This window comes from Scatophagus argus, chromosome 11 (genome assembly GCF_020382885.2).
Source record: "Scatophagus argus isolate fScaArg1 chromosome 11, fScaArg1.pri, whole genome shotgun sequence".
Classification (NCBI taxonomy): Eukaryota; Metazoa; Chordata; class Actinopteri; family Scatophagidae; genus Scatophagus; species Scatophagus argus.
This window is the reverse complement of record NC_058503.1, coordinates 10428196-10454907: the sequence shown is the minus strand read 5'-3', so window position 1 is coordinate 10454907 and position 26712 is coordinate 10428196. Positions and strand designations below refer to the sequence as shown.

At 40.3% G+C, this 26712-nt stretch overlaps 1 protein-coding gene across 17 annotated transcripts in view; it reads right to left on the bottom strand.

The window, feature by feature from the left end:
• Positions 1-26712, bottom strand: part of LOC124066951 (midasin-like) — a 33689-nt gene that overhangs the window by 4819 nt on the left and 2158 nt on the right. For 7 of the 17 annotated variants that reach the window (XM_046403850.1, XM_046403851.1, XM_046403854.1 and 4 more), the window contains exons 3-13: positions 26217-26480; positions 25926-26027; positions 25534-25581; positions 24320-24466; positions 24001-24204; positions 4125-4157; positions 3978-4019; positions 3331-3516; positions 1990-2640; positions 894-935; positions 276-461 (exon numbers count right to left, since the gene is read on the bottom strand). In XM_046403850.1, the coding sequence (XP_046259806.1) occupies positions 276-461; positions 894-935; positions 1990-2640; positions 3331-3516; positions 3978-4019; positions 4125-4157; positions 24001-24204; positions 24320-24466; positions 25534-25581; positions 25926-26027; positions 26217-26480 (1905 nt within the window). Of the gene's footprint in view, positions 1-275; positions 462-893; positions 936-1989; positions 2641-3330; positions 3517-3977; positions 4020-4124; positions 4158-5618; positions 5769-6142; positions 6191-6375; positions 6481-6747; positions 7012-8344; positions 8642-9319; positions 9583-23323; positions 23840-24000; positions 24205-24319; positions 24467-25533; positions 25582-25925; positions 26028-26216; positions 26481-26712 lie in introns of those variants that run through there. The other 10 variants (XM_046403858.1, XM_046403861.1, XM_046403867.1 and 7 more) reach the window with 10 other exon arrangements.

The following is a 26712-nucleotide window of genomic DNA, read 5'->3' as shown; positions in this document are numbered from 1 at the left end:
CTGTCAAAGTCAGTGAAAGACAAAGATGACCTGGAATTGGATATATTTAAGTTCTGTAATTGTAATAATATTGTAATAAGAGACAGCATGTCTTCATACACTATAGTGTAGCTGTGTACAAATACACTGCAGTTTATTATAAAGCAGTTATTCATTGTTTGTATACAATGTTAACTTATTTTTATTCCTGTTAGTCAGTTTCTTTTGTATTTGTCTGAATGTTTGTTGTTTCCCTGGATATTCACAATCTGGCTCAGATAGCTTAGTTTCCAAACCTCCAGCTGGTCCTGGTTCATGTGCAGACTGTGGGACTTCTTTCTCTGCAGATTGCTGGTCTGCATCTGCATCACTCCTGTTGGTGCTGACAAGATTCTTCTGATCCACATGAGAAGGTGACTCAGTAGGTGGAGAGAAAGGAGGAGATGCAGTTTCCTTGTGCTTGTCTTTGCTCTTTCTTAATCCTAAAACACAGAAAAAATAAACGATGAAAAAGAAAAAGAAAAAGAAACAGAATCCCTTCAGAGATTAAACCATACAGGAGAAGTCTTAGAAAATGGGAAGCCAACAAACCAGCACAGAGCAAAGTGTGATGTTAGTAACACATAACAACACACTGATGATTGAGTTAGCTGACTGACTAATATTTTCACGTTAGTCAAATAAAACAAGCTGCACTATTTGAAGATGTCAGCTTGACTTCTGGGAAAGCTTCACCATTTTTGACAAATGAAAAGATTCACAGATGAATTAAATAAAAGGGAAAATAATCAATTCAGTGAGTGATAATAAAAGCAAGTTAGTTACAGCATTACTTAAAGCTGATATCTAACAATCCATTGTTGCTAACTGACAGAAAACACACATCTGCAGTATTTTGGAAGAAGTCTGCGTACTTGTGTTTGGCTCGAACCGCTTTATACTCTGTCGAACATAACCTGAAAAGATGGAACAACAAGCAGAAACAATTTATTAATATTTGTGTTATTGCTGTCATGTAACTTATAATAATAACATAATAATAACATTTGTGTCAGTGTAAACTTTTCGTGGTGTCTCATCTTGTAAATCACATGCTGTAAAAAATAAAGAGAATGAAAGAACGAACATGAGAAAGAAAGAAGATGAATTAACAAATAAAGCTTCCCGCTGCACTCTGTTAGTTTCAGTGAATTATAATTTGTGACACACACTATTCCATGAAATGATCTCATCAGCCTGCACTGTATACAAAATACCCCCAAATTCAAAATACAAGCACAAGCCATGGATGCATATGCATCCCAGACCTAAAAGTCAAAGTGAGAAAATGAAGGGAAAAAAATTCTGCCCACTTGTGGTTGTTTTCTTGTTGTTATTGTATTAAATGATTTAAATACAGATGCTGTTTTCCCTCTTCCTGTCAGGAGTTCTGCCTGTCAGTCATTTGGCTGAGACATGAGATGTTTTGTCAGTCACACAGAAGATGACACAATGCATAAAGTGTTTTACATCGCTGTTAGAAATGCTGCTTTTCTCAGCTTGCTTTCAACTCTGGTTTGGCAAAAAAATCATTTAATCAACCATGAAAGGTTCCTGCCTACAACATATTGTTATTGATGGTTTTAATAAGGTGGTTCAGTTAGCCATCAGAGTTAACTGAACCACCTGTCTGATTTCACTCTACTGTGGCCCTCAACATCAAACCTGACCTTTTTCACTCAGGTTATTCCTCCTTCTCTCATCAGCTCTTATTTTATGTCCATCTCTCCATAATTTTCCTGTATTGAATACTCTGCCTGCCTTTGGACTGTCTTAGACTGAAACTATTTACTTACATACTTCTAACTCTGTCTTGAAACGTTTGCGTTGATCTTATGCTTTTGTTTTCTTCACTTTCACTTTCACTTTCTTTCTTAAGATTTCTCATTTAAATTTGCCAAGTTGTATGGTAGCCAATACGACAACTTCATCCTTTTGTTCTTCTTTATCCTCACTAAGGCTCTCACTGACCTGCTTTGTCTTCTTTTGGGCCACACTGGATCTCATTTTTAGATTCAGCAGTTTCACCTTCAACCTCAGCACACTCAGCTGAGTCTTTCCTGGTCTTGGCCTCTTCCTCTTGATCTGAGTCACCATGTGCAGTGGCTGAAGATCCTTGAGATCGATTGGTGCTCCTGTTGTCTGGTGTTGCTGATGTGGGGCTCTCAGGCTGCTGGGATGCTGCTCCACACAGATCCTGTTGGGTACCTTCACTGTCACCTCCACTTTCTGATTTATTTTCAACTGCACAAACTGGTTTGTCTGTCTTTTGTCGGTTGTCCTCATTTGTGTCTGCTTCTCCCTGTGACAAGTTTGAATCTGTCTCAGGTGGTGTCGTTTCTGAAGCTTCCTGTTTAAGAACTGTGGACGGCTGTTTGTCCTCACTTGACTCAGCTGTTTTCTCTTTGCCTGAAAAGTCAGATTCTCTTAAATTTCTGTCAGTTTCTCCACTGAGCTGATCCAAGTTGGTGTCTTCAGCGGTGTTGTGTTCAGCAGTGGTGTCATCAGGTGCCACAGTCGGAGAGTTCTGGATCAGGAGTGAAAGTGGCTGAGCGACAGGAGAGACACCATTTGCAAGAGGAGACTTCGCCTCTTCATCCTCACCATCCTCCTTCTCTAACGCTGAGAAAGACGCAAAGTAAAAGTAAAAACGTATGAAGAATGCATCCGATTGCAAACAGTTTGCAAAGAGATCAAACTGTTCAGAGGAAGTCCTGGTCTAAATTCAATTAGACTCACTTCATGAACAGTAAAGAACCACAGACTGCATTAAAATAAGCACCACAATGAAACTAATTCAGCTCAGGAAGGCCTCGGCTATCTTGGGTGTTTCTTCCAGGGACACTTTACACTGGCCACCCACCAACCCTTTGAACATCGTCTCTTATCAGACAGTCAGCCAAACAAGATGGGAACTTATTTGAGCTGCATACAGGACATTTCAAAACTTATAATATATAGATATATATAAAATGGACATGGGAGTTTATTAAATCTCTAAAACAGAATGCAGTAATCTGGCCAGGATTAGATAACTCTGTCAAAGTCAGTGAAAGACAAAGATGACCTGGAATTGGATATATTTAAGTTCTGTGATTGTAATAATATTGTAACAGGAGACAGCATGTCTTCATACACTATAGTGTAGCTGTGTACAAATACACTGCAGTTTATTATAAAGCAGTTATTAAATGTTTGTATACAATGTTAACTTATTTTTATTCCTGTTAGTCACTTTCTATTGTATTTGTCTGAATGTTTGTTGTTTCCCTGGATATTCACAATCTGGCTCAGATAGCGTAGTTTCCAAACCTCCAGCTGGTCCTGGTTCATGTGCAGACTGTGGGACTTCTTCCTCTGCAGATTGCTGGTCTGCATCTGCATCACTCCTGTTGGTGCTGACAAGATTCTTCTGATCCACATGAGAAGGTGACTCAATAGGTGGAGAGGAAGGAGGAGATGTAGTTTCCTTGTGCTTGTCTTTGCTCTTTCTTAATCCTAAAACACAGAAAACATTAAGTAAGACAAAGAAAAAGAAAAAGAAAAAGAAAAAGAAAAAGAAAAAGAAAAAGAAAAAGAAAAAGAATCCCTTCAGAGATTAAACCATGCAGGAGAAGACTTAGAAAAGGGGAAGCCAACAAACCAGCACAGAGCAAAGTGTGATGTTAGTAACACATAACAACACACTGATGATTGAGCTAGCTGACTGACTAATATTTTCACGTTAGTCAAATAAAACAAGCTGCACTATTTGAAGATGTCAGCTTGACTTCTGGGAAAGTTTCACCATTTTTGACAAATAAAAAGATGAATTAAATAAAAGGGAAAATAATCAATTCAGTGAGTAATAATAAAAGCTAAAGTTAGTTACAGCATTACTTAAAGCTGATATCAACAATCCATTGTTGCTAACTGACAGAAAATACACATCTGCAGTATTTTGGAAGAAGTCTGTGTACTTGTGTTTTGCTCGAACCGCTTTACACTCTGTTTGACAAAACCTGAAAAGATGGAACAACAAGCAGAAACAATTTATTAATATTTGTGTTATTGCTGTCATGTAACTTATAATAATAACATAATAATAACATTTGTGTCAGTGTAACCTTTTCGTGGTGTCTCATCTTGTAAATCACATGCTGTAAAAAATAAATAAAGAGAATGAAAGAACGAACATGAGAAAGAAAGAAGATGAATTAACAAATAAAGCTTCCTGCTGCACTCTGTTAGTTTCAGTGAATTATAATTTGTGATACACACTATTCCATGAAATGATCATTTGGCTGAGACATGAGATGTTTTGTCAGTCACACAGAAGATGACACAATGCATAAAGTGTTTTACATCGCTGTTAGAAATGCTGCTTTTCTCAGCTTGCTTTCAACTCTGGTTTGGCAAAAAAATCATTTAATCAACCATGAAAGGTTCCTGCCTACAGCATATTGTTATTGATGGTTTTAATAAGGTGGTTCAGTTAGCCATCAGAGTTAACTGAACCACTTGTCCGATTTCACTCTACTGTGGCCCTCAACGTCAAACCTGACCTTGTTCACTCAGGTTATTCCTCCTTCTCTCATCAGCTCTTATTTTATGTCCATCTCTCCATAATTTTCCTGTATTGAATACTCTGCCTGCCTTTGGACTGTCTTAGACTGAAACTACTTACTTACATACTTCTAACTCTGCCTTGATATGTTTGTGTTGATCTTATACTTCACTTTTCTTCACTTTCACTTTCTTTCTTAAATGTTCTCTTTTCAATTTATAAATCATCTGGGTGCTTGCTGGTCTTGCCTTCTTCCACTTGATCTGAGTCGCCATGTACAGTGGCTGAAGATTCTTGAAACGAAGGAGAAGGAGACACAGGTTTCTTGTGCTTGTCTTTGCTCATTTCTGATCCTGCAATTGCACTTTTTCTCTCACCCCCAACTGGGTGGTCGGCTGCAAATTTAGCATGCCTTCCCTGGAAATGTCTTTTCAAATGACTCTTTTTGTTATTTGACAACTTCTCATTACAAAGTAAACATGCAGGCAATCCTTCCGCATCGACAATGAAAGCAAATGATTCGGTTCATTCTTCCTTGAATCCTCTGTTCTAATCAGCTATCTTTCGCTTTGTGCCTTTGGGATCCATGGCCCATGACACACCCGCCAGTTTGTTTACAACAGCCACCTGCGTGGCACCGCGCCTCGCTGAAACGTGTGTCGCAGGCTATGACATACATCTTCGTTGACAGAAATGTTGAAATTTTAGTTTTAATACTTATTATAAACATTTTTACAGCATTGGAAAACGTTAAGAATGTTTGTGTCATGTTTGTCCTCCTACAGAACCCATATTAAAACAAAATATATTATATATTACCCCCCTATTTTTTTCCTTTTTCATACAATTTTGAAAAAGCTCCAGGGAGCCCCTAGGGAGGCGCTGAAGAGCCGCATGCAGCTCTGGAGCCGCGGGTTGCCGACCCCTGCTTGTCTCAGTTTATTTTCAACTCTGAAAAACTCACTTTAACAACCATAAAAAGTTCCTGTCTGCAGCTCAAAACAGGTAAATAACATGACACACATCAGAAATGACAACATTCAGCAGTCGTTACCTTGCACAGCGTCTGAACTCGTGTCTTTATCCTGACTGCTAGCAGAGTCACAAGGCCTTATATTCCCGCTATGTTGAACACGAGCGGCAAGTGGCTGAGTCGAGGGAAGTGTGGGGGCTCTGTCCAAAAGGGGCTCAGCTGTCCCGTTTTCTGATGGTGAAACAGAATGAAATGCAAAATATATTGTAACTAACCACTGAAAAGGAAAGAGATAAAAGAGACAATATGACCTTTCAGTGAAACACTCCATTAGAGAGCATTAAAGTTTGATTTTAATAACAAGGTGACAAATAGTGAAATTATAAAAAGGCAAAAAGATAGAGAGATAATGCCAAGTAATTACTAAAAAATAACTGCTATTATGGTGCTAAATGCTAGTGAATATTTTGATGCCAAACATTTGCTGGTTCAAGCTTTTTAAATATTACACATACACAAATATACACGTTTGTGCATAAACAAACGTGTATATTTGTGTATGTGTAATTTGAGACTAACAAAGGAAAATAAATAAAGAATTATACCTTCTGAGGACATTTCCCGATCATCTCTCCTTTCCTTTGCAAAACATGCTGGAGTGAAGAGCGAGAGGACAAAAAAAGAAGAAAGAAAGAGTGTGTTTCAGTCTCATTCACTGTGAGGATTACAGTCAATAACTGCTCTTCTTGTTACACATAGTCACATACTCAGTTGGGGAAAAAATGAATAATTTTGGGATCAATTTATCTGGTTAAGATGCAATTTTTTTCAACTGTACCTTTGCGGGTTCGATAGCAGATCAGGATACCCAAAGCGACAGCGATGAGTGCAATAAAGATGATGACCAGGCTGGCAATCAGTGCTGCAGATGAACTTTTGACTGCTTTGAAACACAAAAGTCAACCCACTTTACATTCATGACTAAAACAACATTCAGAGTCCTATAACATTTCAGTCTAGTTTTTGAACGTGAACTTAGTCTGTATTGATACTATAAACAAAGAACATGTTCACTTTGTAAATCACACTGAGAAAAGAGATGTATGGACACATTTATTCTATTATTATTGGAGACACTTTGTGCACACATTTTGCTTGAAATGACAAACAACAAATATGCAGTGCAGCTGATGCCTCAGTGAAATCTTACCAGGGTAACAATCCTTTGAGGTGAATGTAGCTGTTTCAGTACTCAGAGGGTTGCTCACTCTGCAAATGTGTACTTCGTCATCATATTCACCCCCCAAAGATATTACCAACTGTGGGCCGGGCTGCACCTTTCCCTTTGAACTCCACTCAAACTTCATTAAGTTTTGAGGTCGTCTGGGCTCTGCAGCGCACAGCAGTGTTCCTGATATGTGAGAGCTTGTGCCATTGTTCATGTGACAGGATATTGTGGGCTTGGCAACCTTGTCTATAGGAAAACATAAATGAACAAATAAGTAAATGCATAGGCCAGCCTAAATGAATGATTCTATTATATAATCAAAAACATTACATTCAACAAAGGATTGAATGTGGTAAAAAGAATAAAGGACATAAAGTTCTTATTAGAAAAAGGTAAAGAACCAAACACAAATAAGACTGTTCAAAATCTTTGTTATGGGCAAAGTTAGATTTAAGCACTCCAAGAGTGGAGGTCAATGTGTGAATACATGGGGTTAATGTAGCAGCGAACTTGAATGCAGAAATTGTTGAACTTACAAATGCACCTTGGTAACTTTTAGTACAGAACAGTACTACAGTACCATGTTAAATGTGGATGAGAAAACAATTCAAGGGGGAAGACGTTACTGACCAGAAAGTGAAAGTGAAAGCAACATCATACAACGTTCAAAATGTTCCTGCATCTCAGTTTACAGCACATGAGGATTTATTATTCTATTTATATGTAATCAACAACTTGAAATACAGGCTGTGCCAAAGGTTCAGGGCCTATAAACATATTCCTTTGTACCACATTTTAAAATTGATCAAGAGATAAAATGACTCTTGAAAATGAAAAGTAATGAGAAAACAAAAGTAAATAACACAACAGCCTTATGCCTAATGCCATGATGAACAAACAAGATTTATGCAGTCCAGTACAAAAGACCTTTTGGTTGATGGTCATTGTTGGTTTCTACAGCCTTCAGATAACAGAGAAGAACACAGCATCATTTTATTGTGACTTCCTAACTTGTCACAAAAATGCTGCCTATTAAAGTCTCTGAAACGCAAAAGATTACATGCACATCAATGACTAATGTTAGCTAAATCACTAGCTTAATAACAGTCTCACATTTGATGGCAAAAGACATAAATATGAACAGTTTTCCTCATTTGTGACACATAGCATATCACATAGTAATAAAAACTGTAAGTAGTTACACAGTGAGAGTAATCATTTCAATTCTCAAACAGGCCATAACTTTCCTCTTCTACATGTGAAAACTAATTGCATGAAACATTCATGGCTAATAATCCACCATGTGAACCGTGTGGATTTTGCTTTTGGTTTGTCTTCTGGAAAACACTACTGGAAAAAAAATCCCCTGTGCGTTTCCACTATAATGATGTAACTGAGAAAGGAAGCGAGCAGCAGTTGTTGTTAGCATGTTGTCTCCACCTGAAGACACGGGTCTGACAATAAAGTGTGTTGGGTTTCTTTAAGGGCACCACAAGAACTTCCAGCTATAGATACATGTTGATTAATTAACTGTATAGGTTATATAACTACTCATAAATTAGTAAGAAAAAAAACTTACCTATGACCTCCAATTTATGACGTGAATGATGCAATTGTGTGTTCAGGTATACTTCCAAATCATAATCTCCACTGTCTTCAAAACTGAGTTGAGTGATGCTGAGTTCTGCATATTTCCAGTCAAGAGTGATCCTGTTTTCAAACGAGCCATAAACTTCTTCCACATTCCCATTGAATTCGACCACTTTGTTGCCATTATGTTTCCACAGAATTTCATCAGGGCCTTCAGGAACGTTTGGCGTCAGCTTGACCTCCTGCCCCTGAAGTGCATATGTTGTGGACTGTCCAATAACTGAAGCTAAAACACAGAGAGGTGTAGAAACACACTAATGTGTTAGGGAGATAAAGGTGCAATAACAAATTCTGGTCGATTGTCACTGTGTTGTTATTAGTTATTACAAACAACATAACAATAAGACTGCCTATAACTCAAACAGTATCAACTGTTCAGACACATGAGGTCAGTAACGTTCCTCACTAATACACGCCACAGACACAATTTTTAACTGCTGTAATAAAGTTATAAACTATGGTGCTCGGCTTAGAGCATTAAGTTTAATCATGAAGTTATCAGATCCGACCGTCAAACATGTCTGCACCACAGATTGCCACAAAAGAGCCAAACTAATCAGCAGTCAAGCCGCAGTGGTGCATTACAGAAACGCTGGGTTAACAAACATTTATGGAGCCGAGAAGGGACGGGAACATCCCAAGAAAAAAGCTTAAATTCTGAGATTTAAAGTCGTAAATTTCTGATTAAAAGAGGAAATAAAAGTTATTAACTTTGACACACATTTTACAACACTGAACACAATCACAGACGACCTTTAACCACTAAAACGTCTACTGTAAATCGAAAGCAGTCAGACCAAGTACACAGACAAGAACACCACTTTAGCACAAATTCTCCGACTGTTACCGCTTAATAATTCTTTTTTCTACCTAAATGCCAACTACACCGTCTTTATAAACTCACCTAGATAGCAGGTAAAAATGTAGCAGAGCAGGAAATACCGTCGAGTCATTTCAGGAAATTAAAAAATAACGAAAAAATTCAGCTGCCCTCTTCCATTTACTGTCACTGCAGCGCAGTTTGGCTTTCGTCTTTTGCGGTAAAACTCATGTTTTTATTTATCCTCGAACATGTTCGGACCGACTCGAAAACAATTACCAGATATCACCTGCACAGGTAAACCAAGGTGCGTCTTCTCAGTGAAAATCTTACCAGCCGTCGCCCAAGGAAGAACGGAAGAACACCTGCGAGCTTCCGGTTACTTGCACTCTTTCACAATAAGTTCAAAACAACAAACACAAGTTTTCCCTCACATTTTCTCAGCCTCAGTACCAATTCGTACACAATGGCCCATTTCAGAATAATAGCAGAGACAAACAGGATCTCCTCCTCCTCCTTTCACAAGCAGCTGTACAGCCACTTTACCTCTCAGCAGCCTTATTGTGGTGTGTGAAGTTTTGTTGAAGCACATTTGGTGGAAGAAGAACACAAAGCAAGTCCAAAAACACAGCACACTGTACTGAAGCATAATGCAGAGGTTTGATCGCATCTTCACTGGTCCACTCTCCTCCATATAAATTAACCCTGATTCAAGACCACAGGGATGCACTTCTCCCCCACCACCTGATTGCCTCACCCATTTCCTCACCTGCTCCCTCTCATCAGTCCTGCAGTCCTCTGACCTTCTTTGCCCATCTGTCCTCACTTGACTCAACAATCCTCCACAGAATTAACCCTCTGGAGTCATGTATAATTGTCAGTTTTTGACTATTTTTGATTCTAACTTTATATTTCAACTTAGAAATTTTTTACCTTGCCATTTGGTATCATTTTTGTTCAGCACAACCTCACAAGTGTGACTTTACTGTTATTTTTTTCATTTTGACATACTGTATTAACACACTGGACCTAAAATCACACAAAAACTATAAAATCCGAGTGGGAAAAATGCGCTGAAGTGTGCTGAATGAAGTGCGCTCAATGCGCTGGTGTTTACTGCGTCTTCTTGCATAAAACTCGCACCAAAGGCGCAACAAACGTGACGGCAATGTTCTGGAAAAAACATTGCGTATATTGTTTATCATAACTAGGGTTTTACTTGACATATTAACAAAATTTAAAAACTTGTATATAGTTTGAAGTGCCCACTTTCAACACAAATTAAAACTGAGATTCAGCGAGGCTGCGTCTTGCAGCTACGTCGTCTTAAATTGGTCTTGTGATAAGGACGCGCCGGCGCGTCTGTCGACTCCAGGGTGTTTTAACCAACTCATTTTCATTCATCCATTCATGCTTTGTGGTTTTTTTTTTTGTGACGGTCTTGTTGTACCAGTAAATAACTGGAATCATCCCACCATCACTGCTGTCTGCATCGGGTCCGCTTTTTACACCGGAAGTGCTCTGCTCACTGATGGCTGTTTCCACATTTTTCCACATTTGCCTCAGTAACACACTGGGTGGACGAAATATTTCTTCTATGACTGTAGACGAGCTCGCTGCTCTTACAACCTTACAAACAGCCGCTATTTCTATTACTACCACTGTGCGTGAATATCAGCCTTTTTCATTTTAATCTGACCATGTGTATTTTCTCATTCTGAGATAATAATGAATCAAACTGATTATGTTTCCTGTAAAAAAAGAGACCTAACTGTTATGGAACTTTAAAAAGTGAGCAATAAAACTTGTGGAAATTCCTGTTTGCTGGGTCTCGTTTAACCAAACACAAACTCATACTTAGAGTTGCTATAACACAAACAACCACATCCTTGAAAATATATTTACAAATCTTATTTATATTTATATATTAAAGGATATAATATATATTGGGATATAAAATACAAAAATAAAATAAAATATTACAAGTAATTTAGAGTCACAATTTTATTTATATTATAAAAAATATTATTTCTGTTTTCTTCTTTATGTATAGTTGTCCTCAGAGAGCAAGCCAAATGCTGCAACAGCACAGGACCATCTCAACAGCAGGATGAGAAATCTATGAATTTAACTGCTGATGAGATCAGTCTGGTTTGTCCTGGTGTTCAGCAACTGTGGGGCGACTGTGGCAAGGAAAAACTCCCTGTAATAGGAAGAAACCTTGGGAGGAGCCAGGCTCTCTGAGGGGCGGTGGCCCTATCCTCCTGTGGGCGTGGTGATGGTGGTGGGGTGGTGTGGTGGTGGTGAGGTGGTGTGGTGGGAGTGGTGGTGGTGAGGTGGTGGGGTGGTGTGGTGTAGTTGTGGTGTGGTGGGGGTAGTGGGGTAGGGGTAGTGGGGTAGGGGTAGTGGTGAGGTGGTGTGGTGGGGTGGGGGTAGTGGTGATGTGGTGTGGTGGGGCGGTGTGGTGGTGGTGGTGGTGAGGTGGTGTGGTGGTGGGACGGGGGTGGTGGTGAGGTGGTGTGGTGGTGTGGTGGGGTGGGAGTGGTGGTGAGGTGGTGGTGAGGTGTGGTGTGGTGGGGTGGTGTGGTGGTAGGGTGATGTGGGGGTGTTGGGGTGGGGGTAGTGGGGTGGGGGTAGTGGTGAGGTGGTGTGGGGGTGTTGGGGTGGGGGTGGTGGTGAGGTGGTGTGGTGGGGCGGTGTGGTGGTGGCGTGGTGGGGTGGTAGTGTGGTGGTGTGGTGGGGTGGTAGGGTGGTGGTGAGGTGGTGTGGTGTGGTGGGGTGGTAGGGTGGGGTGGGGTTGGTGGTGAGGTGGTGTGGTGGGGTGGTGTGGTGTGGTGGGGGTAGTGGGGTGGTGGGGTGAGGTGGTGTGGTGGGGCGGTGGGGCGGTGGGGTGGGGGTGGTGGTGAGGTGGTGTGGTGGTGGTGAGATGGTGTGGTGAGGTGGTGTGGTGGGGGCGGTGGTGAGGTGGTGCAGGGAGGGCAGGGGTGTCTGGGTGCCTACTTCTTCTTCTTTGGTCATCCTCTGCTGGTCTTGCTGTTCTTCATCCCATCTCTTGTCCAGCACCTGCAATGACAGAATAAATGACTCACCTCCGTGGCCCTCAGGTCTTCAGTTCTGGACCTTCAGACGCGCCCCCCTCCGCGTCCTGCTCTATACCTGAAAACACACACGACATTATTGTATACGCTGTGTTTAGAGGTGCACTGACTGTAATCTTCCTGGCTGATTCTGGTTTTCGATTATTTTTGAAAGTGTGACCTGCTGACACCAATTTTTACAGATTCTGATTGTCTTTCTAAGAACCATGAATGACAGCATATGCAAACAAAAATAAACTTTTCTTCAATGCAAAATTTTATTTTTACTTTCATAATAAAAGAAGCTATCAAACTTGATAAATTCCTCTCAAAATAATAATGAATGTCAAAATGGTGAAACAGCACACAGAGGCTGTGCTTGGTCTTGAGAAGTCGTAGCGGTTATTTACCGACTGACAGTGACTTGCACTGGACATTTACAGTGGATGTGACGGTGTTGCCTTCTTACCTCTCGTTTGTAAATTAGGACGTATGCTGACTCCCGCCGCTGCTCACAAACAGATGTGCTGGTTGTCTTGTGGACTGCTGAGTCGTTGAAGGTGAGCCAGCGGTTGTGCTCATCACCTGGACTGTCGGGGCAAATGCCATCACAGACGTAGTGTCCTAACAGGAGACATATTGTTGTTACTATATGAACACAGTGCGGATGATGAAGGCTCAGTGATAGCAGACAACAGCGATTTAGCATTTAACAAAGTCAGAAAAGCTTTTGGATTTGTGTCCTTTCTAAGTGAAAACATAAATCTGGTACCTCTTTCGAACAATCCATCATGTCCGCAGGCACAAAAGGTTAAGTTATTAATTAAGGTTTTACAAATATTAACCTTAGAGAAACTTCACAAACTGGCAACACAAAGGTTTTCTAGATAAGGACGCATGCATGGATAAAGTAAGTGATTAGTGAGCGATTAATTAACCAAGCTCAAAAAGTAAAACGTTTCTGTATAAATAGTATAAAATAATCAGTTATTTTCATCATTAACTGAAACATTTCCACAACATGTCTGAATTCAGCCTGCTTACCTGTTCTTGAGATGCCAAAGTGGTTGATGACGCTGACCAGACTGTAAATGCCAACATCCTGGGGGAAAACACAGATAATCAGAGTTAGCCTCAAACATGCTCACAGTCCACATGTTTAAAAAACCATGGAAAAAGTGGGAGAGAGAGGAGGAGGAGGAAAGAGAGAGAGAGGCTTTGGGGGCAGATGTGGCCTAGAGAAGCGGCGTGTGATTGGAGGGTCGCTGGTTTGATTCCCCCACCGGACGGGCAGGAAGAATTTGAGTGGGGTGGAGTGATTAATGCGATAAATGCTCCCCCTCTCCATTAGCCGGCTGATGTGCCCTTGAGCAAGTCACTTAACCCCCAGTTTGCTCCCCGGTCGCTTGATGCTGCCCACTGCTCCTGTGTGTGTTTCACTGCATGTAATTTGCCGGGTGTTGCATGTGTGTGTGTGTTCAACTAAGGATGGGTCAAACGCAGAAGACGAATTCAGTGTGTGTATGTAAAAATATATATACTGCCAATAAAGCTGATTCTTCTTCTTACTGTCACATGTGTCTAATGTCTGTGATTGTTCTGCTTCTCTTCACCTGTTTGCAGGACACTTCCAGATGACTCAGTAGTTGGACGGGGTCTTGGATCTTCTCCAGGGTGTAGGAGGGAGTGAAGCAAAAACGCTTCAGGTGTAATATGAGCACTCTGTAGGGCAAGATGAGACACAACTTGTTGAATCTTGAGAAAGGAGGGATCAGGGGACAGGGGATCCCCATTTGGGAACCACTTGGGTCAGGTGATCATGTATGATGGCTGTGATGTGGCTTACCTAGGCAGGGTCGCGAAGGACAATGTCTGGCCCGACGACGTCCCTCCGCACTCACACTTGAACTCTAAATTTGTCTCCTGCAGGACAGCACAGAGACAACAGGCTGAGCAACACAATCACACCATCATGTCTTCTCGTCACTTTTGGGAACATTACATAAACTTACATGTCCACTACTGGTCCAACCATAACCCTTAACTTACACCAAACCTAAACCTGACCTTGAACCAGGACTTCACCATAAAACTTTGTCCACATAAGGATGGCAAGTCATCACAGTGTGACTGTAAATTTTCAGGTTTATGTCCCTACAAAGTGAGTACACATCCGCACACAGGAGGACGCGTGTGTGTGTGTGTGTGTGTCTGTGTGTGTGGGGATGTGTATTCCTGTAGTTGTGGGGACAAAAACCTGTGACTGGCCTTACTCATGGGGACAAAACTCAAATGCCCACAATGTAAAGGGTGAGGTTAAGATAAGGAGTAGGATTAGGCAAGTAATGTTTATTGTTATGGTTTGGGGCTTCAGGAAATTAATGACTGTGATGTCCCCAAAAGTGATGGAAACAATACTGTATTTGTGTGTGTGTTTCAGCAGACTTCAGATTAGTCTGTGATGATGTGACTGAAGAGGACAGATGGGTCTTACCTTCAGATATCCTTTAAGCATTTGTTCTATAGAGCCTCCAGAAATCAGGTCCAGAGACAAGTTACAGAATTCTTCTTGTCTCGCTGACTGGGACCCACAACTGCACGTTAAAGGGACAGTACACATTAAAGCACAGTGCTGTACCACAGCTACATCACAACAGGGCCTTTTCGGCATCTGATTATTAAAGGGAGCAAGTGGGGCAGCAGGAAAACTTGTAGCCTGACTGTCCGACAAACTACCCGTGTGTGTGTGTGTGTGTGTGTGAAAGAGGAGTGTCATCGACCTGTGCTATCTTACCTCTTGCATGTCCTTGTGCTATCCATGCTGAATACCAGGTGGTCTTCCACAGGGCAGGTGTAACTTATGCCCTTTAGTGCTGCTGTCTCCTTCAGCAGAGGGCCCAGACTCCTCATGTGGCTAAAGACTGCGGTCAAGAATTCATGAGCGTCCTGAACACACAAAAACACACCAAGCAGAGCAGAGTTTATACACAGAGCACAAAGCATGAGAAGGAGGTGAAACAACAAAACATCAAATCAGTTGTCTCACTTTTTGCTGATTGTCTCTGAACTCGGGAGCCTGGATGGAAATTGTCTTCTTAAATGAATGCAGGAGGCTGGATTTTATTTTTGGGTCTGTAGAGGTGTGAACATCCCTGATCTTCATCAAACTTCTGCAGAAGGTGTGAAAGACTAAGGTTAGATCTTTGATTTCATTCTTCGGAGTCGTGGACGTGCGTGCGTGTGTGTGTGTGTGTGTGTGTGTGTGTGTGTGTGTGTGTGTGTGTGTGTGTATTAGTGGTGATGGCAGTGGGCTGCTTTACCTCATCAGATTACCCTGAGGGACTGAACTCCAAACCTGTTCCATGCGGCTGATGTCCCTCACAAAGTCCTCCAGTGCCAGTATACTCTGCAGGCTGGAGTTCATATAACAGCTCTGTCCAATGTTTGGAAACCTGACAAATATGAGTCAAAGCACATGTCATCACACCCTCACTGACCGAACATAAAGTGGAGCTCGTTGTCTCCCAAAGCACATGTTTCTGTTTGATTTGCTGGGTTCACGTCTTGCTCCAGCTTTGCTTCCTCTGCAGATTTACTCACCCGAATGGGTCAACGGTCCTGCTCTGTACAACCTCTGTAGACTGATTTGTTGTGTTGCTACTGTGACACAAAAACACAAAGGCATGGTGCATAAACATGTCACAATGAATCCAGAGTTCATGTGTCAGAATGACAGCAAAATACTTTTCAGCTTTACCACCGTACAGGAAGTTGATGATTTGTTTTGAAAGTTGTTACAGGCTGCCATGACGGAGAAGGAGCTAAACAAATATTCTGAGAAAACATCTACTGAACACAGTGTGTTAACAGATCTGATTATGTGTTTTTCTGAGGTCACAGTTCAGCCCTGAGTAACACCGAATGAAAGACATCGACAGCTTTTGACAAATACAACCACAAACTTAACAGTACAACTTAACATGAACAGCTACGGCGGACATTTCGAAGACTGGAAAGCGTAGAGGCAGTTGTTACTTACTTGCTGAACATCATGAAGAGTAGCTGCTGGAGGAGCAACTGCTCAGTGAGCTCATTGTCGAGCATTAAATCTGACAGCATTGAGGTATCTGTGATTTGGATGGACTCATCCAACAGCATGTTGATGGCGCCTGTAAATTGCGTCTCTTCTTCTGTATTGTCCATCTCGTCCATCTCCTTCATCTCCTCCATCTTGTCCATCTTTTTCATCTCCTCCATCTCGTTTGTAACTGTTTCAAAGCTGATTCTGGAAAAGAAAGAGATCATCTTCGTCAAGAGAAGAACAAAATGACTGGCAGGTGAACTTATATTAAAGAAAAAATTCTTTTCATGACAGACCATCACCACAAGATTAAAACTGAAGCAACTCAGATTACTGCAGAACTGGACAATGAATCATCATGTCATATTATTTATGGTTAAAAATCTGATATCATGTGAGAATAAGTAGTCTGTGTGTGAATGTATTTATGAAGTGATCACACCTCACACGCTGCTGACAGACAGTGAACGTAGCATCATTACCTTTTTTTAGGCGTTGCCGAGTTTTTCTGCTCTTCTTCAGAGTTGGGACATGGAGCAACCCGACATGTCTGTTGGTGGAAAGACAAACAGTCATGGATCAAAAATGCAAAGTCAGAATATTGAACAATACAAGTTTTCAGGTGCTCTCGTGCAGTTGTGACTGACACATAGGTGGTTACATCAGCTCTTTCTGTGAAACATACCCTACAACATTTAAACATCCCACGCCACCACTTCTTGCTTGTTTTCTTTGTTGATCTGGCAGTTTGGGCCTCAGTTGTGCTGAAAAGTGACACACGGTTGGTCATTTTATTGTGAACTTTTCAGAAATATCACAAGAATAAACAAGTTAGTCGAAACCCATGAAACGTATTCGGATTGGAGTGTCTTACCTTTTCTCTGGGACTGGCGGCTTCTCCTCGGAAACTCTTTTGTGCTGTTGAGAAAACCAAAACAACATGGAAAAACTATTTCAAACGTTATTTGTGCTCACTGAAAGAAAAATGTTACAGGCGATTTAAACAAGGAAAAAGTGAGGCTGTGACACTTTCTGTCAAACATACCAGAGTGTGACCGAAGAGACGATTTATCCATTTTCTTTTCTCTGTCTTTGTGTCTTGTCCAGCCTCAGCTGGCTTTGCTGAGGCTGGACTGGTGCTGGCAACAGGTGTGTCTGAGAAGGCCACTCTGGTGTAAAGAAAGTTGGTTGGTTTTTCAATAGTGGAATAATTTTTAGCCAGAAAGAAATCAGCAACAAGTTTTGTAACTCTCACAGAATCACAAAATGATTATTCCTACACTTGCACACCAAATATCTGTGACTCCAACATTTGTATTTCAATCTTCTTGACTCATGTGTACTCATGTGTCCCAGTAAGTTTTTTTACTGCCCCAGTATGTTACAAGGTCAAAAGTGCAGAAAGATTTGTCACAGATCTCAGGTCAACTGATGTGGTCACAACACAAGATACAAGATACGAGATACAAGACAGGTTTATTTGTCACATACACAATCATACACGGTACAATGTGCAGTGAAATTCTTTGTGTCCCTGCTATCAAAAAATAGGTAAATAAAAAATTTTAATTTTAAGAAAAAAATAATAAAATTAAAATTAAATTTGAAAAAAGTGAAAATGTGCATTATTTACACTACATGAATGTATGTGTGCATCCCCACTTAAAAACTACACTGAAACTGTTTTCACTGAGTAAAATCACCTGAAGACTAAATAAGGTAAACTATAATCTAACAGCTAAAATGAAGAAACAGTTTAGGCAAGAGTAAAATAACTGTTCTCCATCATCTTACCTCCTCTGAGGGATGGAGAGCTTTTTCCTCTCCTCTGCTGGCACATTTTCTTGAGGTGTTTTTTTTGTCTGCTCAGAATAAAGAGAAATATGGCAAAACACTGTCTGAAAAACAACGTGCCTTCATTGCAGGTACAGAAAATATCACAGGTAGTGTCTAACAAACACAACTCAAAGTCTGAAGAGTATTATGTTTTTCAGTCCACGAGGTCGCATTAAAAAAAGCCACCCCCAAAGAAACACATTGTACATCTGAGAGACTAACCTTTCCTAACAAACGACGTAGTGAAAACATGTTTGTAGCTGTGACGATCTCTTCTGCAATTCGGTGTAAACCTGTTCACTGTTGAGAAGTTGAAGTGAAACTGACCCTCTCACTAACAAGGACTCAAGTACCAGATCAGTTCTAGAATGTGTGCTTCTAGAACTGATCTAGAAGCACACTGAACATGCGGTTCCATTCCAGAATGGAACCACAATTCTTACCTGAGCCACATGAAGGCCATCTTCAACTGGCTTTATGATTTGACTCTTTGATTAAGTCAAATTAAAATAAAATCACAACTCAGATCTGAGCGAATCAGACAAATCAATAGTCTAGCAAACACCGGGCGACATCTTGCACGTCTTCCTTCATCAGATTCTATTGCCAGCAGGTGTTTAAGCATTCAGGTGCTGATATAGTGGAGAATCCCATTATAAGTACACTACAAAAAACTCAACAACAACAGGCAACAGTGTTTTAATAGTCAGTAAGGTGGGGTGGTTGATGGTAATGTGTAATTTTCTATTTCAGATTGATGGAAAGCACTTTTTCCAGATCTGTGAGCATGGCCCCCCTCCTAATTTAAGAACGGGTCAATCAATGTCTGCTCTTTCTCTTCCTCTGTTATTTTCTTTTATACCTGCTCTTTGTCCAACAGATCAATGCAAGGGAACATTTTCTAGGTCTGAAAGGGTGGAGAACCTGCACACCTTACCCGATCAAGGCTGCATGCTAATTGTGACATTTATTACACATTCTGTCTTCAGGCAGGCAATTTTTGAAACTTTGTCTGTTTTCTTATTGTGCAAAATATCAAGCAATGATATGTTAAATCTCCTTGTCCTGCAGTTATTTCTGGATTGTGGTCATGTATTTGTGTGCTTGAATGATAGGAAGTTGAGCTGAAATGTCAGCTGGCACAGCAAAAATGATCAAAATCTTACTAAACTGGCCTGATGTGAAATTACACTGTGTTCAAATGTTACAGTTATTAAAGAAATGTGTTTCATCTTTTTTTCTCTCTCTTGTAGCAAGGCCCGAAGTGATGTGCATCACATCATCACATATGTGCGTCATTACATATCACATGAAAGAGACATATGCTGTCTTTATAAGAAGTTAGCACTTACATTATATAATGCAGTATTCATTTACACTCAAACACTACTTTTGTTTTTTAAATTTAAGTTACTTTATTAATCCCAAGCTGGGAAATTACTGAAACACACACACATGCAACATGCAGTGAAACACAGGAGCAGTGGGCTGCATCAAGCGCCCAGGGAGCATATATTGGGGGTTAAGTGCCTTGCTAAAGGGCACATCAGCCGGCTAATGGGAGGGGGGGACATTATCACTACACCACACTCAAATTTTTCCTGCCTGTCCGGTGGGGGAATCGAACCAGCGACCTTCTGATCACAAGTCGCTTCTCCAACATCTAGGCGTATATGTATTTAGAATGCAGCATAATGGTCAGGTGTCCCTATACTTTTGTCTATATAGTGTACCTGAAAGCGGTGGGCCCACGGTAGGCTCATGCTGTGATGCTTCCTCTGAAAGCCGAGCTGTGATCAACTTCCTCACTGAGGTGCAGATGAAGGGCCAACCTGCTTCAGGCTCAGATCGTGGTTCGGAGGTGTTTGTTCTCCCTCCATGATTTGAGCTCATCATCTGCTGTTACTGGATGCATTTATGTGTTCATCACTTGCGGTGCTACTTTTACTTAGTTTGTTTCCATATAGACTACTGCTGCACAGCTCCTCCCTGGGGACCAAACATGCTCTCATAGTAATATTACAATCTGTTGGTGATATTGTCTATTATAATCTGCATTATCAATCTGAATTTACAAAGCAGTCAGTGTGTAAAAGTGTAACATATGCCGCTGAACTTCTATTGTAGAGAAATAAAAGTATAAAGCAGCCACGTTTGCAGGACAGTCCAATACTTGTTTGTTGGATTAAATTTAAGGTTTTTCTTCATATGTTTAAATCTGATTGTTTTTTTCCTTTTTTGAAGTTGTTTTCACCACTTGATGGCGGTGTCCACAGGAAGATGGACCCGTGTGTGTGTGTGTGTGTGTGTGTTAGAGAGAGAGCGAGAGAGAGACTTTCTCACACAGCCCGACCAGCACCATCAGAAATCTACACCAGCTTGTCATCCAGCAGTGCGGGTGAACCTGCTTTTCATGCATTTACATCAGTGAGCACTTTAATTAGTTTGACTTATGGCTGACTGTGGCAACTGTTTAGCTTCATATCAGAATCAGATTCAATAATGTAAAGCAGAGCAAAATCCAAAATGTGATGCAACTGTCCGTTACACACTTCTTTAGACTGTCAAACTGCACCACAAATCTCAGAACATCTCTGAATCAAATCTTTGAACCTGCACATTGCACTTCCACAACTCAGGAACACCCTGCCCTGCCCTGACATCAGCATAACATCATTCATTTGGACACATGAGACTTCAGATGGATGTTCTGAAATACATTTCTATGAAACCATATTCAGCCTTAACATTTGTCGTCTGTGTTAAGCTTGCCTCAGTTTTAATACTTTAAAAAAAAAAAAATCATTTCTGAAGCTCAGTTCATGAGGGGAGTGAAGGGCTAATAAACACTGCCCCCTACTGAGACAGATGAGTTCTTACAGTTGTTTACCAAGATCACCTGATGCCATCTAAGTATGTCTTTCTCTGTGGGTTATGAATTTGCTGAGCTAACACGTGCCAAAAAGACCAACTTTTTTATTAACTTTTTTCTTTTATTTCATTGCAACCTGCATTACAGTCCAACAATCTTTACTCACTGGCTTCTCCAGTAAATAAATTGTGGATGGTTCCAAAGCTTTTGAGTGAGTGTGAAATAATAAAACTATCTGGAAATTACTTTGTCTTAGCTTAGATTATACATGAAAAAAAATAAATAAAAAATAAAAAGTAAAAAGTACACTCACAAGCACTGCCTTTACCAATAAATCCATCAAAAGCAACATAATACAAATAAATGATTCCATTTGCACTACTGTTTTGCCATTTGCACTACTGTTTATACTGTTTACACTGATGTTTATATCATCTACTGTTTTTTTTTAATATTCTACTGTTTTTATATTATATAGCGTTGTTTATATTTCTATTTATTTTGTTAGGCAATTGGGCTTATACCGGGACCGGGGAAAGTAATTTCGTTCCACTTATGTTCTAAGTGTGTGAAATGACAATAAAGCTCCTTGAATCCTTGAATCCTTGAATAAAATATATCTTTAGCGTCATGGAAACATGGAAATCACAAATACTGATGAATAATCAATAATGACAAACACACACTGAGCTCTGAAAAATCTGAAATGTTGTCACAGAATTAAATTAGCAGAAACTTGCTGGTAAAATAAAAAAATGTGCAAAAACATTTTTAAATACAGTACATGGGATAACATTTATCTGACAATGAACCATTTTGTAGCTCTGTGTTTGTGGTGATTATGCTCTCATACAACATCTGTAATAAAGCATTTGATTCCAAAGAGGACAAAAGTCTGCTGGTTTCACCTTTTTACAGTCACTGAATGTCAAACTAAGGTTAGTGTCTCTCCTTTCCACCATAAAGTCTCCTTTATGGGTCACAGTATGAGATTTGTGTTATCTCTTATTATTTCTGTCTCACGTATGCTCAAAGGTCGTGGCATGAGATTCATAAGATCAGTGCTGTTAAACTGGCTGTATCACAGATACAACTTCTTACAATACTTGTGTAGTTAAAAAAGCAAAATAATTAAAAAAAAAAATTGAATGTAACACTGCACATGTCAGAATGAACATGAATGATATTACAGTTAGCTAAGTAGTAAAGAGCAGGAAGACCAGTAAGAGCTTAAAAGAAAGGAAAAAGAAACTGTAAATTTTCTTTCTGCACTCTGAAACTTGCATCACTTACTTCGCTCTGAGTTTAAAGGGAAATTCCGGTACTTTTGAACTTGAAGCCATATATTTACATGTTTTGGTGTTTAAATGATTCATACTGACCAAAAGTTTTGGAATTAGTCCAGTAGATTGCGTCAGTGAACAGTCACAGACCCCTTGGGGGATCTGCTGATGGTCAAAGATCGTCAACTGAAAGTGTCATTTTGTCACTCATAGCCAATTGTTAACAACATTACAGAAAGGAACCCTACAGAGAGAGACCTTTTGGTTACACAGAAAATCCTATTTGCTTAAGCAGAAACACAAGTCTTAAGGAGAAGTCTCACATCTCACACTGAAATCCCACAAGATGTGAGCTGCTGCAGTTTACACATCTAGATTGTTGAGATAAACTAAATATGCAGCCATGACTTTGGAAATACATTCTGGCCGGCAGAACTTCTAGATAAACTCCAAAACTCATCTGTCCAAGTCTGACTCGAATTTCCACTGCTATGTGGAGTTTGCATGTTCTCCCTGTGCCTGCGTGGGTTTTCTCCGGGTACTCCGGCTTCCTCCCACAATACCAAAAACATACACATTAGGTTAATTGGCTGCTCTAAATTGCCCCTAGGTGTGAGTGTGAGAGTGTGTGGTTGTCTGTCTTTGTGTGTTGGCCCTGCGTTTGACTGGCGACCAGTCCAGGGTGTACCCCGCCTCTCGCCCGTAGTCAGCTGGGATAGGCTCCAGCTCCCCCGCGACCCTGACGGATAAGCGGTATAGAAAATGGATGGATGGATGAGGAGGTCCAGTTAGCCATCAGAGTCAACTGAACCACTTGTCTGATTTCACTCTACTGTGGCCCTCAACATCAAAACCTGACCTTTTTCCTCTGTGGACTCATCTCATCTGGTCCTGGCCTCTTCCTGTTGAGGCCAACAACCTTCCACCCTGAGTTGCCATGTGCAGTGGCTGAAGATCCTTGAGATCGATTGGTGCTCCTGTTGTCTGGTGTTGCTGATGTGGGGCTCTCAGGCTGCTGGGATGCTGCTCCACACAGATCCTGTTGGGTACCTTCACTGTCACCTACAAATGATTCATATTCGACTGCACAAACTGGATTGTCTGTCTTTTGTTGGTTGTCCTCATTTGTGTTTGCTTCTCCCTGTGACAAGTTTGAATCTGTCTCAGGTGGTGTCGTTTCTGAAGCTTCCTGTTTAAGAACTGTGGACGGCTGTTTGTCCTCACTTGACTCAGCTGTTTTCTCTTTGCCTGAAAAGTCAGATTCTCTTAAATTTCTGTCAGTTTCTCCACTGAGCTGATCCAACTTGGTGTCTTCCATGTGTTCAGCAGTGGTGTCATCAGGTGCCACAGTCGGAGAGTTCTGGATCAGGGGTGAACGTGGCTGAGAGACAGGAGAGACACCATTTGCAAGAGGAGACTTCGCCTCTTCATCCTCATCTTCCTCCTTCTCTAACTCTGAAAAAGTAGACAGTAAAAATGGATGAAAAATGCACCTGAATGCTAAGAGTTTGCAAAAGGAGAATGTTTTCTTGTTTAAAGTTGCCAAGTTACACGATAACCAATACAACAACTTCATCCTTCTGTTCTTCTTTATCCTCACTAAGGCTCTCACTGACCTGCTTTGTCTTCTTTTGGGCCACACTGGATCTCGTTTTTAGATTCAACAGTTTCACCATCAACTACAGCAGACTCAGCTGAGTCTTTCCTGGTCTTGGCCTCTTGATTTAACGCGTCATGTTCAGAGTGATAAGACTCTTGAGAGCGACTGGTGCTCCTGTTGTCTGGTGCTGTTGATGTGGGGCTCTCAGGCTGCTGGGATGCTTCCAGATCAGACACGGAAATCACTTTATCAACCATAAAAAGTTCCTGCCTGCAGCTCAAAACAGGTAAATAACATGTCACACATCATCAATGACAACATTCAGCAGTCGTTACCTTGCACACCGTCTGAACTGTTTTTTTCCTGACTGCTAGCAGAGTCACAAGGCCTCATATTCCCGTTATGTTGAACACGACCGGCAAGTGGTTGAGTCGAGGGAAGTGTGGGCGCTCTGTCCAAAAGGGGCTCAGCTGTCCCGTTTTCTGACAGTGAAACAGAACAAAATACAAAATATATTGTAACTAACCACTAAAAAGGAAAGAGATAAAAGAGACAATATGACCTTTCAGTGAAACACTCCATGAGAGAGCATTAAAGTTTGATTTTAATAACAAGCTGACAAACTCTTTCAAATGAGCACCATGGACTTCAAAAAACATGCACCAGAATGTATCATCAATACCAAATGATTACGCATCACTGATGTAGAATAGAAAAAGAGATTTAACAGTGAATGCTTCATGATTCAGTCCATCATTTATATTTCAATTTAATATGGTGAAAAGTATGTTAAGTACATGATTTAAGCAGCTCTGATTTGGACCCAGGGTTTGTATTATGAACTGAAGTTGGATTAGTTACACCACTCACTCTACACAATGAGCAGCCAACAGCAGACTAATGAAAATGCTGCACGCTTCATTTTTAGAGCTACATGTGATTAGTTAGTCTTCATGTGGTGGGGTTTACGTTTTCTGTAAAATTACTAACAGACAACCACAGGAAAAAGAAAGAAGGAAATTATGAAAATGTACACAGTGGTGCTCAGTGGTCCAGTACATAACATGCCAGGTTTTTAATATTAAGGACATTCCTTATTATGAAAAGCAATTGTACATTTAAATTGTCACAACAATTTAAACAGCACCAAAACCATCATTTGTTCTCACTGCTCACTCTCTCATTTGAGGAGTGTTGAAACAATTTCAGTTTCAATCGGTTAATATGATTAGTCCACTGACAGACATCTAATACTCCAAAAATGGCAATAGTGTAATAATAAAAAGGCAATAAGGAGATAGTCCCAAGTAATTACTAAAGTAATAATAAGTTATTACTAAAGAGTTTTGCATTGCAGTCTTTTCTCTTTTATCATTAATTTTTCTTACCATGTTTTTGTGGTGCTAAATGGTACCAAATATTTTGATGCCAAACATTTGCTGGTTCAAGCTTTTTAAATATTACACATACTGTACACAAATATACACATATTTGCAAATCAGTGTTTTTGCTATGAGACTAACAAATGTAAATAAATACAGAATTATACCTTCTGAGGACTTTTTCCAATCATCTCTCTTTTTCTTTGCAAAACATGCTGGAGTGAAGAGCGAGAGGACAAAAAAAGAAGAAAGAAAGAGTGTGTTTCAGTCTCATTCACTGTGAGGATTACAGTCAATAACTGCTCTTCTTGTTCAACAAGGCTACACAGAAACTGAATTCTATGCAAACTGTTGGTGTGTCTAGAAGAACTGTTGTTCCCTAAATGATAAAGAAACTTGTTCCACATTGAACTTTTTATTACATTAAGTCAACTGTTACACATAGTTTTGAGAGCACATGGACATCAGAGCATTTATCAACAAGTGCTCCTCAGTTGGAGAAAAATAAATAATTTTGGGATCAATTTATCTGGTTATGTTGCAGTTTTTTCAACTGTACCTTTGCGGGTTCGATAGCAGATCAGGATACCCAAAGCGACAGCGATGAGTGTAATAAAGATGATGACCAGGCTGGCAATCAGTGCTGCAGATGAACTGTTGACTGAAATACAAAAGTCAACCCACTTTACATTCATGACTAAAACAACATGCAGAATCCTATAATCCTATTTTCTTTGAACATGAACTTAATCTGCCTTGATACTATAAACAAAGGACATTTTGCACACATTTTGCTTGAAATGACAAACAACAAATATGCAGTGCAGCTGATGCCTCAGTGAAATCTTACCAGGGTAACAATCCTTTGAGGTGAATGTAGCTGTTTCAGTACTCAGAGGGTTGCTCACATTACAAATGTGTACTTCGTCATCATATTCACCCCCCAAAGATATTACCAACTGTGGGCCGGGATGCACCTTTCCCTTTGAACTCCACTCAAACTTCATTAAGTTTTGAGGTCGTCTGGGCTCTGCAGAGCACAGCAGTGTTCCTGATATGTGAGAGCTGGTGCCATTGTTCATATGACAGGATATTGTGGGCTTGGCAACCTTGTCTATAGGAAAACATAAATGAACAAATAAATAAATGCATAGGCCAGCATAAATGAATGATTCTATTATATAATAAAAAACATTACATGCAACAAAGGTTTGAATGTGGTAAAAGGAATGAAGGACATAAAGTTCTTATTAGAAAAAGTTAAAGGACCAAATACAAATAAGACTGTTCAAAATCTTTGTTATGGGCAAAGTTAGATTTAAACATTTTCAGTGAAAGAATACTGA